This window comes from Peromyscus leucopus, chromosome 10, assembly GCF_004664715.2.
Source record: "Peromyscus leucopus breed LL Stock chromosome 10, UCI_PerLeu_2.1, whole genome shotgun sequence".
Classification (NCBI taxonomy): domain Eukaryota; kingdom Metazoa; phylum Chordata; class Mammalia; order Rodentia; family Cricetidae; genus Peromyscus; species Peromyscus leucopus.
In genome coordinates, this window is record NC_051071.1 from 78,761,131 (window position 1) to 78,774,438 (window position 13,308).

Sequence of the window (13,308 nt, forward strand, 5' to 3'; positions counted from 1 at the left end):
AGGAATTGTTGGAAATTCTTCCCTAATCCTCAGCTAAAATGAATTGATTTATTTTTAGTGAGTCTCAAGTCAGCAACTCAAAAAGCCCTGTTCTTTCAATGCTGGGGATTGAACCCAGGACCGTGCACATTAGAGGCAATTGCTCTACTATTGAGCTATATTCGCAGTCCTTTAAAGGAAGTTAAAAATAACCAGAATGTTCTAATAGAATCCAACACAAAGATACAGTAATTTGATACTTTTATATACTGAGTGATGACAGTATGAAAATATGAAAACCCCTTTTCTTCGTAACTGTTTATGGAGTTATGGACTGACAATCACAATTGGAAAACGAACACGCACATGAGGGAGCTCGGCAGAAATGACCCGTCAGAGTCACGTCGGGTGTCAGGACGCCACTGGCAAGGGTATCGTCATCGTTGTCACTGCTACTTTGAGTTTCTTCCTGATAGAGTCTTTGTGTCCTAGCTGACGTTCAGAGTCTGGGGTAGGCACAGCCGGGCCGAGTTTTCCTCGTGGTTGGCAGGAAATCTCCTTTTGGTTTCTCCAGCTTGGCTGCACTCAGAAAGCCACAATGTGAGGAAATGGCCAAAGATGGAAATGGTGGTGGTTGGGAGAGTTGGACTAGGAAGAATCAGTCCCTCTACGTAAAGTTGAATGGATTCCTTCATGACCATCATTAACGGATATTTCCGTTTTTTACATTTGGGCATTTCTTTTTTTTCTTTTCATGTTTTGAGACAGGGTTTCTCTGTGTTGCCCTGGCTGTCCTGGAACTCACTATGCAGACCAAGCTGGCCTCAAACTTAGAGATTCTCCTGCCTTTGCCTTTTAAGTGCTGGAGTTAACGGTATACCTAGCTAATTTCTTTTTATTTATTTTAAGAATTTCTTACAGTGCAGTTTTATCATATTCTTTCTCATTCCCAACTCCTCCCCACTGAAGTAGATTTCTAAAGAATTCTGCACGGTGACAAGTAGCTATGTGCCTCTAAAATACAAAGTAAAAGAACAACTCAAGGCATGCATGCCAATGCCCAGACAGTGTGCAGTTGTTTATGATTTAACAAGAGTCATAGTAGTTTACTAGAGAAACACAATTTTTATTCTTTTTAAAGAAATCCCTAAAAAAAAAAAAAAAAAAAAAAAGAAATCCCTACCACTCAGAGTATGACAAAGGAAATATACTAAGTACATATTTTTCTCAGAAGCAAAATCACAAGGAACAGATTGATAGGTGTTCATAGATTGTTTTTTTCAACATTTTTCTTTGGTGAGCAAAAACACTTTATATTTAAAATGTAACCAGGCTATTGTCACTGATAAAAAGGAATGTGAGGAAATACACATCTTAACCCCTTTAGTGCACCTTGGGGAATCCAGTGTTGCTGACTCAGGAAACATTAGTGTTCTGCCATGTCTGCGCTGCGTCTTTGGAAATGAACAAACAAGGTGATACATGAAAACTTTTCCTAGATGTTTATGTACTGCAGGGTATTTGGGGAAAGGAATGCTTTTTTTTTTTTTTTTTATGAAAAATCCTTTAAGGAATGTTTTACTACACACTTAGATGCTTTTGAGTCCAGTGCTGGGCTGGGCTCCAGTAACAATGCGTCCATTGTAACCACAGAAGGTAATGCGGAATGTGCACACATACAGACATGTGACTGTAGAGATAAATATTTTCACAGCCAAGCAGAACAGTTAGGCATATCAAACCTCCTAGAAGGTTCTGTAACCTGGTAGTATATGGGTACATATTCCAAGACAGGAGAAGGTCCGGTTCTTATCTCAGAGTTCATATTTGAGTGATCACAGTCAGACACTCCCAGGTTTCCAATTTTTTTTTTTTTTTTTTCAGGACTTCTTTTGGTGCCCTAAAAACTTCTTTCTTTCTATTGCCTGTAATGAGAAAATGAAGAGTTTTATTTACTGGGTTGTTTTGTATCCTCAATAATTAAGAGCTAACCTGTAAAAACACGGAGCAGGAAAAGGATGTTGCCATAGCCCAGGACCCCTTAAATGCTTCATGTATGTTCTGTTGAGGTTGTAATGGAGTCTTCCTGCGGTTGCCTGTTTTCTGTGTTCCAGAGCTCTCGTGGATGCAATCACAGTCTGACTTGAAGTCTGGTAACCTACCTGCCGTATTAAGCGTGCTTGCTTTGATTTGGGGTCCAGGCATGTTTGCCGTTTGTGTCCTTTCAGGGTAATACTGTAAGGGAAGACACAGAGAAGTCGTAAACTTCAGGGAAGAGCGTCAACAAAGCAAGACCGTCCATACCACTGCCCTCTCCAACAAGCCCATTACTCACATCACTTCAACTTTGTCACAGCTGTTACTTGGGTAAATTACGGAGACCGTCTCAATATCTGCCAGCTTGACTGCCCTTGCTCTGTGGTCTATGCAAAGACAGCGCCCCCTTTTGAACATACTGAAGCCTGGAACAGATCGCAGAACCGGTCAGTCATGGCTGTGATTTACAACCCCGGCAGTGGACAGCAGACACATTTCTAGTAATCTCATGTGTGCAGATTGGAATTGAGTTTTAATCTCCCTATAATATTACCCTCTGCTTTACGCTAATTTATTATATCCTTTATTATTTCATTCATTCATGTTTATTGACTATTTCATTTAAGTTTCAGATAAGACTCACTTGCTGTTTGACCCAGGCTGGCCTCCAGCTCGCCGTAAAGCCCAAGATGACCTTGAACTTGAAGCAGGCACATAGCAGGCCCCACATCTTAGTATTATCATCCTACCTCAACTCAGCCTCTCTAAGTGCTGAACTTACATTGTGCTGTGTGTACACCACCAGCTCAGCACAACCACACAGCATATAGCAACACCAAGAACAACGTGGCTCTGTTCTTCTGTATTCACTTTCAATTATTTCATAGCTGGCGCAGACCCTGGTGATCTGTTCTTTATTAAATGAGCAAATAATGCAGATTCTAGATTAACACTACGTGTCAGAAATCGTGTTATCCTCCACAGCTAAAACGCTCTTTCAGACCTCGCAAATGCCTCCAGGGAAACCACCAAGATCTGCTCTTTTAGAAGAGCAGGAAGAGTTCTAAAAATGACTAGGTTTGTTTTTATAGACTCCGTATTTCCTAGCCTGGGTCTGCTGTGATAACCACAGAAGAACCAGCAGATCACAGGGCAGTTCCAGGTTCAGCTTATGGGAAAATGTTAATAACGTTTCTATTTAGAGGCAACATTCTTTGAGGGAAGGCCCACAGAGGGTTGTTGGTGTGCATACTGTCCTTCAAACACTCTTGTTCTCAAGTGAAGTATTGGTCAAACACATATGAAATGACCATGACCATCGCCCCAGCAAGAATTTCCTTTTTTCTATTCTCAAAGTATTGGTTATAATAAATTAGTGGGCTCATGCTTAAAAAACTAATTTTCCCAGGATGCCAACATAATCCCATATAAGATTCTCTGAACAGACACTGAGAGCTACCTCTAACGGCTCTTGCTAGATAATTGTCAGAAACGTAAGAAATCCATAGCATTTATCATTCATAGTTAAAACAACCATTTTATATAAAGAATTCCAACATTTCCTGCCATTGCTAGAACTTCTAATGTGTGGAATTAAGTAAATTGACTGTGTATTTTAGAGAAAAGACATTTGAAAGGTAACCAAGTGAGCGTATAGGCTTAGAAGCAAAAGGAGCATCTACCTTGAACAGCTGTAGCACAGATTATCACAGCCAAGGCGATGGCCGTGCCCTTCATGTTCATCTCGGCTGCTGCTGCTGCTCCTCCTTGGCTTCGATGCTCTTTTCAGAGAGCAGTGAGCAGGCTGGACCCCAGGAGTGTGTCAGGAGCATTTTATAGCCAGCAATCCTTGTGTAGAAAGAGGAATTTCCCTTCTTGACTCATGTAGCTTTCTTGCTTCCTAGAGTTTCCCTTTTATCTCATGTCAGTGTCTCTGCCTTCCTGTCCACACAGGGAGGACTGTGGCAGGAATGTGAAAGTACCTGGGAACTAGAGTGCTGTATGTACAGTAGCTCACCCCCAATGCGAAGCAGCTGTCTGTAGGTGACTTTTCCTAAAAATGCCTTTGTCTGGTGATTCTGGGCAGTGCAATCCCAAGATCCACAGACTCAGGAAGAACCTTCGTGGGTCCAGTCAGCTCATCCTCCTCCTTCACAGAGTACGCAAAAGGATATGCACATTAGGCATATGTTATTTGCTAACAGGTGACCTTCATCTAACTTTATTTTGCTTTCAATCTCAGGTCTGAAATACTTTCCCCATACCTGTGCACTTGCATCTATTTCTGTTTGAATTTTAAAGCCGTGTGTGTGTGTGTGTGTGTGTGTGTGTGTGTGTGTGTGTGTGCTTTTTACTGCAGACACTTGTATATTTGCTGTTAAGTACTATAAAGACAAAGTCACCACCTCTTTCTGTCCCTCTTAAGTTTTCTGAATCAGTTTTAAATGTGTCACTTTTAGAAACAGAAGGAGCTCAAATCCAGGTGTGTTTTTTGTTTGTTTGTTTGTTTTTGAGAACTTTAGGCTGGGGGTGGTAGCAGCACACACACATCTTTAATCCCAGCACTCAGGAGTTAGAGGCAGGCAGATCTCCGTGACTTCAAGACCAGCCTGATCTATAAAGCAAGGTCTGTGTTTGCAGACCACTTAGATGATTGCAGGAGTAAAGAATGAAAAAGGGCCCCTCCTCTTCCTCCCTGAGAATGACAAGGTGGTCTGTAGGGCGGCTGTTCTTCTGTGTCGGCCTAGCAGTGGAAGAGCCGTGCCCCCCGACCCCCATATGGGTATGGCCATGCCCGCTTTCCCTCAGAAATCACAGTGTAAATGCAACACATGTAAAAGTGTGGCGAGCAGCGAGGGGGGGCTGCTTGTGTATTGAAACTTTTGTACTTGATTTCCTGCACCTAAGGAAAGCCCAGCCTAAGGGTTGGCAGTTGCCCCCGCTTCCTCTCAGTAATCCAGTTTCCTGGAAAGCGCCACCCTTTTATAGCAGGTTCAACAAACGTTCGCTCATGTTCAAACGTATGTCACAATCCTGGCAGTCTTACAGACTTTGTAACCAAAGCCCTTCCTGTAAAACTTTTGCCTTTCATATATGATTTCTGCTGGCTCTGCAGATATGTGGGGTGGGAGAGGTCTTTAGGTTTGGCTCTGCCTTGGTCTCCCCCGACAGTCTGTGGTGTCACATTGGACAGGGTTCTTTCTTTCAGAACATCCCTCACTCCCGGATCCTCCGCTCTCTGGAGAGTTTAGTGCTTCGAACCTGGACTTCGTCCTTTGTCTCCTGCTCTGAGTGCCTTAAGTCCTCAAAGCTTTGTGATTTCTTTTTTCGACATGGTCTTCTGCTGTGGAGCTCAGGGTGGTTTAGCCTGTGACTAATCCTCTTGCCTCTGCCTTCCAAGTGCTGAGAATATAGGCATGTGCCAATATGACTGAGCCCTCACTTACTTCTTTTAAAAAGTGACATCTTAATATTCATATTACATAATGATCATTTCTTCTCATTTTATAGAACCGACTGCCCTGGCCTAGCTTATCCAGGAATAATATAAACTACACCCATGGTTTTAAATCTCCAGTAGCCACATTTAAAAATAAAAATAACTGAAAACAATTTAAGCAATATATTAATATAATTCAAAACATAAAAGATTATTTTGCTGCCTAATCAGCATTAAATGAGATTTAGTATTATTATTATTAAGAACCAGTGACATGCCAAATGCTCAGTAGTCATATGTGCTTAGTAACTGCAGTACGGGACAGGAGGACCTAGCTAGTACATGCATTCCATGTTTAGTATATACTGGCTGCCATGATGCTCGCTCTAAAACAGCTGAAGACAGCGGATGCCATGAGTTTGCTTTATGGCAACGTCTCTAAGTTTCCCTAACGGTTTTCTGTTCACTGCGAATTATCTCCTTGCTCTTTTCTTCAAGTAAAGTGAAAAAAACGATTAAACTATAGTTTGTTTTTCAAAATACCTTTATTATTTTTAATTGTGTTTTTTCTTGTGTGTCTGTGTGAGGCATGTGTATGTGAGCGCAGGTGCCCTCAGAGGCCAGCAGCGTCAGGCCACCAGGAGCTGGAGTTACAGGTGGCCCTGAGCCCCCATTCTGAGTGCTGAGACGTGAACTCAGGTCCTCTAGAAGATCCATTTTGTTCTCTCAACTGCTGAGACATCCCTCCAGCCTCCTAAACTACAGATTCTGTCCTTTTAGAACTATTGCATTTTTTGTTGTTGTTGTTATTTCTCAAATTGGGCTATTTTCTGTTTTACATTCCAGGTCCCCCTAGTCAGTGTCCCCTTGAATTTAAGGGATATCCCAGGAAATGAATCTAATTTCCGTCTTTTAAAAACTGTGTGGCCTAGTGAGTTTTCTGTTCTTGCGATAAAACACCATGACCAGAAGCATCCTGGGAGGAAGGGGTTTATTTCTGCTTACAGGTCACACTCCATCACTGAGGGCAGCCAGGGCAGGGACTCAAGCAGGACCTGAAGCAGAGACCGTGGAAGAATGCTGCTCACCGGCTTGCTCCTTGCTAACTTTTTCATACACCCCAGACTACCTGCCTGAGGAATAGTTCTGCCCACAGTGGACTGGGGCACATCAATCAGTTACCAAGACGACTGCCACAGATAGGTCCACAGGCCAATCTGACGGGTGCAGTTCTTCAGTGGAGGTTCCCCCTTACCAGGTCACACTAGGCCGTGTCAAGTTGACGATAAAAGCTAACAGCATGGGATCCGCTTGAGCCTTTAGTAATGCTTCCAAATGATTCTGTTCATGTAGACTTCAAAATGCTGGGGCTGAGCTGTAGCTCAGAGGTAGCACCTTTGCCCAGTGCATCTGTAGGCTCTATGACTGACCCCTAAAACTCCCAACGTAGTTTTCAAATTTGAAGAGATTAATGCAAGTCATTTAAGTGTAACGTTAACTCTCCATTCAATAAGTTTCAGAAATACATACTGACTCCCCCACCTAATGTTAATACCAAGGATATTTTCTTCAGCTCAGCTAGTGAAAAGCAAACTGGAAATGGAAACTATAACATCTCCACTTATTAGAAACCAGCATGACATAACAGAATCCTGTTTTAGGTTTATAGAAGACAGATGACTCACTCCTGCGGGAGAGAGTGCCAGAAGTCTAACATAACATGTCCAGACTGAAGACGGTGATTTCCCAAACTCAGCTCCTTAAGCCTTAGAGTACACCTCCTGCCCTTTTATCAAGGAATTCCATCATTTTAGGGAGCTGTTAGTCCATTTTTGTATTGTTAAGACAATGACACTATGATTTCCTTACAATGTTGAAAAACTGATCCAGAGGTCAGGAAAACCCCTACACACTGTGTTCAAAGCATCTGTCAGACCCTGAGTAAGACCACAGTGAAGGAAACAGAAACTAGACATAAATCATATAAACACAGAAGTCCATTAAACGCACTGAGAAATTGTGCATTTTATTGTGGCTGAAAAGAGCACCAGAGTGAGGAGGAATTTTGAGTAACGCTGTTTCTGAACTTAAGCTTAATCTTCTGGTAATTCGACATATGAAAACATTTTTAGAAACTGCATTCTGCTTAGGCCGTCTGGTATTTGAAACAGATCTGCCCATATTTCGTAAGCACCGCTCCACGATTGATATGAGCGGCCCCAGATGTTACAGCATCGCCTATGTGCACCAAATAAGGGTCAGTTCCAGTGGCCGCCTCCATCTGAATGACTTCCCCACGCTGGAGAGAGCCACCGTGAGTTCTCGTTTCCTGCCTTGTCAGTGTGTCCGGGAGCGTGGAATCAAAACTGCAGGTCACACGAACAGCACTGGAATCTGCTGGACTTCCGGTGCTAATGGGAGGCAGTGTCTGAAAGGCAGGGGAGAAACAGCTTTTGACTTCCATCCATCGGAGATTTTAAAAGCTGTTCATTTTGTGTACTTCACGTTCACATGTGACTGGGCGCGCATATGTATGTAGGCACACATATGTATGTATATGTGCATATGGAGGCTGTGTGTTGACATGCATGTGAGCACACATATGTATGCATATGGAGGCCTGAACTTGGTGTTGAGTGACTCCCTGGATCGCTCCACTGTATGGACAGAGGCAGGTTCTCTTGCTGATCCCAGAGCTTGCCAATTCTGGCTAATTAGCCAACTTACCCGTGTCTGCCTCCCAAGTGTGTGTGTGTGGGGGGGGCATTGCCATGGATTTTAGTGGGTTCTGGGGATGTGAACTCCAGTCCTCACACTTGCCAGGGAAATGTTTGATGCACTGAGCCAAGGCCTCAGCCCCTGATAAGCAGTTAATAAGAGTCCGATCTACTGTACTAGTTCCTGCTGGTCTGCCCACATCTCCAGCTTGTTCCTGTCCTTAGTGGACTCTTATTGGCTGGGTTAAACTTAATGTGTGTTTTCCTGTGTTAAACTATAAGCAAGGTGTTTGTTAAGCTATCTGCTTTTATTCCTTTTGGAAATTGAGTTTGAACTACAAAGATTTTGGGCTGTTTCCCTTCTGAATATTTCTCTACCTTTTTTTTTTAACATTCTTTTTTTTTTTTTTTAAAGATTTATTATATTATGTATAGTGTTCTGCCTGCATGTACACCTGCAGGCCAGAAGAGGGCACCAGATCTCATTACAGATGGTTGTGAACCACCATGTGGTTGCTGGGAACTGAACTCAGGACCTCTGGAAAAGCAGTCAGTGCTCTTAACCACTGAGCCATCTCTCCAGCCCATTTCTCTACCTTTTTAGAAGAAAAAAATATCCAATATAATAGTAATTATTTGCTCTTTTTTTTCTTTTCTAGCCTGGCAAAGCACAGTGCCTCAACAAATATCTATAACCAGACTCGCTTGTCTTAGGATATCACTTTTTATGAAATCCACTGCCAAGCTAATTATATTAGTATATAATTAACACATGCCAAGGCTGTTCACTTATTTTTTTATGATTTATTTTTATTTTATATGCATTTACATTTTGCCCGCATGGATGCATGTATGAGGGTGCTGGATCCCCTGGAACTGGAGTTACAGACTGCTGTGAGCTGCCATGTGGGTGCTGGGAATTGAACCCAGGTCATTTGAGCAGCCAGTGCTCTTAACCGCTGAGCCGTCTCTCCAGACCCACTTATTTTATTTTTAAGTAATTCTAAAGGAAAGAAAAGAACGTGAGTCTGAAAACTAATTAATTTAGAATATTAGGTAAGTTCAAAAGAATCTTATGCCAAAACTCAGAACACAGGGTTGGAGTGATGGCTCCGTGGTTAAGTCCTGACTGTTCTTGCGGAGGCCTCAGGTTCGATTCCCAGCAGCCCCTTGGTGGCTCACAACCATCTCTAACTCCAGTCCTAGGGGATCCAATACCCTCTTCTGGTCTCTGAGGGCACCGGACACATACGCAGTGCATGTATGTCCATTCATGCAGGCAAAATACCCGTGCATATAACGAACCAGAAATAACAGATGCAAACACAGGGAGTGTTGGAGTTCTGTAACCTCGCTGGCTAGACTGGCCCGCTTTTCTGTGTCCTCCACACCCCTCTCAGGGAGTTTGCGGTCATTTGCATGCGTCTGAGCCAGGAGCAGTGTACAGCACAAAACAACTTCAGTGTCCGCGTGAGCTTCAGAGAGAGCATTTTCCTCCCAACAAAGGCAGCTCTATGCACGGCCTTCGGTTGGCCACCCAGAACAGAACATGACCGCCGGGGCAATGTCGATGTTCATGTTAATTTTCCAAGTTGGGAAACAGCGTGGCCATTGTTAACACGCAAGAGAGGAGCAGTGAGCGGCGTTCCAAACAACTAGTGGATTCAGTAGCAGGGCACGCTTGGGGAGTAGCTTGATTGCCTTTCCTGCATTGCCACTGATACCCCAAGAGGAGAGGGGAGGGGGGCAGATCTGAGTGACACTGTCCCGGGTCTAGTTGGAGGATCCTGCTTCGAGGGATGAGTTCTGCCTGTGAACATTAGAAGAGCCATGTGGGCAAGGTATGACATTGCACTGGCCTTCCTGGTATTTTAATGGGCTCTGGCTCAAATGACCGGTTGTAGAGAACATTCCGGGACATGCGGTTTGCCAGTTTGAACTAGAGGTTAACTAGACCCGTTTAACGCAGGAGATCTGCCCAGGAGTGTAAAAAGGGGGTTGGAAGGACATTTTTTGTCATTTGCAGATACTATATTATATTAAACTTAACTGACTTGTATTCGAGACGAGTAGCCTTTTAAATATTTGGAAAAGCTCCAAGTTTAGTGGTTTTTAAGGAACTGAATATATTTCTTTTTAAATGAAGTGAAAGATTCCTGTCAGTTCCCCGTTTCCTGTTCTGCCTTAGAGCCACAGCTTTGTTTTCTTTTTGTGGCCCCAGCTTCCCAACTCTTGATGTTAATGCATAGAGAGCTGAGTAATGAAGGTCTGGTCATCTAGCTCCCTCTGGGCATGGTTGTCCGCTCTGACCTCGCATCTGTACCTGTTGGTGGCTAGAACGATAGTAAGAGCAAGGCAGATGGATGGGGACCAGAATAATGGCTGTTGCTTGTTTGGTATCTGTGGTGTGCCGTGGAGTGGACAGTGTCTCCAAATTCCGTAATACTTGGGTAAGAAAGAGCACATCTCTTTAAAGAAGAAGACAAGGATTCGGGCATGTGTACAATGCTGTATACAACCACTTATAAGAAGCAGAGGTGAACATCGCAGGAGAATGCCTTTCTACTCTGCTGCAATAGGAAGGAAGGGCGACCCCAGAGGTCTGACCCTAACTTGCATACTGAGGCCTCCCTGACAAAAGACGATTGGAACAGGAGGCGAAGTGTGCAGCAGTTTGAGACAAGTCTGAGGGTCTCGGGAGAAGAAGCAGCGAAGAAAGCTTGAGAAGGTCGAGGCCCTGTGATTGACATTTCAGAACGTTATCGTGGGCCTGGTTAAAATAGGGTCTCTGTTAGTCGTGTTCCCCTTCTGTGTCGCCGTCCTGACCAGCAGTAGTCACTCTCAGAACAGCCAGTGCAGAGCCCAGGGACAAGGGAAAGGGTGACAGACCCGTGGTCGGCACTGGGCAGGAGCTGATGTTTAGTTAATGCAGCAGGTCAGCCTCAGACTGTGGGAATCTGTAGCAAAGGAGGCCATGTGACCTTCCATGGCCAAGGGGGAAGGAGCAGGCAGGGGGCAAAGAAACATTTGCATCCGTGAGGAAGGGTTGTTACACACCGAGAAACAACTAAATGTCACATGAGCCCTGGACCAAATCCTAGAAAAAGGACATTAGTGACAAGTCTGGTCTGAAGTTCGGTTAGTGATGTGGTGCCATTGTTCATTCCCTGCTCTTGGTAATTGTAAGGCAGTTATAAAGATGTTGACATTAGAGGAAGAAAGGAAGGGGATAAGGACCTTCTTCGTACCATTTTTTTTTTTTTTTACAATTTCCTTATGTCTAAAATTAGCTCAGAATAAATACTTAAAAATTATCATACATAATGAGTGCAGAGTGCTCATTATGGTGATCAGTTAAACTTAGAAACTATAAAAACAAAAGAACTTTGCATGACACCTGGCGATTGAAATTTGTGGAAATCGTGTCAGACAGCTGTGAACGGGTGGTCCAAAGACATTCACGCTGTACATGACTTTAAAGGGAAGGAGATGCTGGGAACGAGGGAAATTCTACAAGTTACCTGAAGTAAAGGCCATTAGTGCAGAAAAGCTCTCCTAGCATGAAGCTGTGCCCCGCTAAGCTGCCTGTGACTGATTGCTAGAATGATCTCCAGGGGTGAAGTCCATGGGTCATGTGTGAAGATGTTGGTGGCTGTACATGCCTTGGTGCCAGGTCTAAAGACAGCGTCTTTGCCTCGTTTTCTTTTTGAAGTTTTTATTAATTATTATTATTATTATTATTATTATTATTATTATTATTGTTGTTATTATTTTAACATATATGGGTATTTTGCCTACACGTATGTCTGTGCACCAAGTATGTGCCTGATGCCTACAGAGGCCAGAAGAAGACATTGAATCCCCTTGAACTAGAGTTAGAGACAGTGGGAACCTCCGTGTGGGTGCTGGGAGTCACACTGAGGTTCTCTGGGAGAACAGCCAGGACTTCTAACAGCAGGCCATCTCTCTAACCCCTCTGCCATTTCCTTCTGCCCAGTTTAAGAGTTCACTTTTCTAGGCAGCCACCTAATATGTACAGAGGCCCCGATCCTCTGATGCACCCCGTGCCCATTTCAGTTTGAGATGTTCCCGACCAGTTGCTTTTAACCATATTTTCTCCTCCTTGTCACACTTACTTTATGCCCAGTATTCTCCCTCTCTCTCTCCTAACTCTTGTATTTCTTTCATAGCACAATGGGGGGATCCATTGTCCCTGTTTGATGTATGTGGGTACAGAAGGAAGAAGCATGCACAGTGCCACATGGCGATTGAATAGTCACATGACCAGAACACAGATAGGTTGGGATCTGCACTTGGGCATTTGTGGCTTTTGGTTTTGGTTTAGTGACACAGTTGCATACTTAAAAAAACAAAAACAAACAAACAAAACAACAACAAAAAAACCTCAGCAGAGCAGGAATACAATAGTAAGGCATATAGTTGGGATGCTTGGAAATGATGAGAAAATGCAATAAAATCAACATTACTGTCGCTTTTGGGAGCTTTGATCTCTATGCATGTCCTTTTATTAGTAAATCACCTGTTTATATAGTTTTAAAAAATAACCAGGTCTGTCTGAAGGCACATGCCTTTAATCCCAGCACCTGGGAGGTAGAGGCAGGGGGACATCTATGAGTCCCCCAGCTAGATGGGATGCATAGTGAGACCCTGTCCCAAACAAATAAACAAATGAACAAACAAAAGCAAAACCCCTGTTTGTCCAGCCCTGGAAAAAGGTGCCTGTAAAATGTTTAGAATGGAAGAAACACTAGGGTGTGAAGTGGGGTAGAGTGGACCTCTGGGAGTCTGCGACACTGAGTGCGTCCAGCTGGTCTATGACGTAGACCTGAGCTGCCCTGAGCTGCCCGAGAACCTGCTACTCAATGCGCGTGACTCTGAGAATTAGTTAAACAGAAAGTTGGTAACATGCATATATTAGCACTTAGAGACTCGATAATGTCACAATTTTAAGAATCAATCATCAATGACTCATTCATATATGTAGACACATTCATCTCTATCTTTCTGTTTACTTGGGTGAAAAAAAAATCCCTAATTATTTAAGAGGTGAGAAAGTGATAGGAATTTTCCTGTCTATTTTTACACACAGCACAGAAACCATCTAGTCTGCCGTAG

The 13,308-nt window shown here is 43.4% G+C and overlaps 2 protein-coding genes across 3 annotated transcripts in view; one reads left to right on the forward strand and one right to left on the reverse strand.

Annotated features, from left to right (window-relative positions):
* The window catches only part of Art3 (ADP-ribosyltransferase 3 (inactive)), an 86,258-nt gene that overhangs the window by 24,735 nt on the left and 48,215 nt on the right, over positions 1 to 13,308 (forward strand). The window contains exon 1 of one of the 2 annotated variants that reach the window (XM_037209159.1): positions 9,913 to 10,013. The exons of the other annotated variant lie outside the window; for it this stretch is intronic. The gene's annotated coding sequence lies outside the window, so the exon portion shown is untranslated. Of the gene's footprint in view, positions 1 to 9,912; positions 10,014 to 13,308 lie in introns of those variants that run through there. 2 annotated transcript variants of the gene reach the window in all.
* Positions 1,145 to 4,006, reverse strand: Cxcl11 (C-X-C motif chemokine ligand 11). Its single transcript, XM_028881923.2, has 4 exons — positions 3,699 to 4,006; positions 2,315 to 2,441; positions 2,142 to 2,214; positions 1,145 to 1,904 (listed from the first exon to the last, which is right to left on the reverse strand). Exons 1-4 carry the CDS (start codon positions 3,757 to 3,759, stop codon positions 1,860 to 1,862), a joined length of 306 nt encoding a protein of 101 aa, XP_028737756.2. The 5' UTR covers positions 3,760 to 4,006; the 3' UTR covers positions 1,145 to 1,859.

Excerpts from the sequence above, each read along its gene's own strand:
- Cxcl11 (XM_028881923.2), bottom strand. The coding sequence starts at position 3,759 with ATGAACATGAAGGGCACGGCCATCGCCTTGGCTGTGATAATCTGTGCT. Across the intron at positions 2,442-3,698 it reads CTGTGCTACAGCTGTTCAAG|GCTTCAGTATGTTCAAAAGG; the intron begins GTAGATGCTCCT and ends GATCTGTTCCAG. Across the intron at positions 2,215-2,314 it reads TGTGACAAAGTTGAAGTGAT|TATTACCCTGAAAGGACACA; the intron begins GTGAGTAATGGG and ends CTTCCCTTACAG.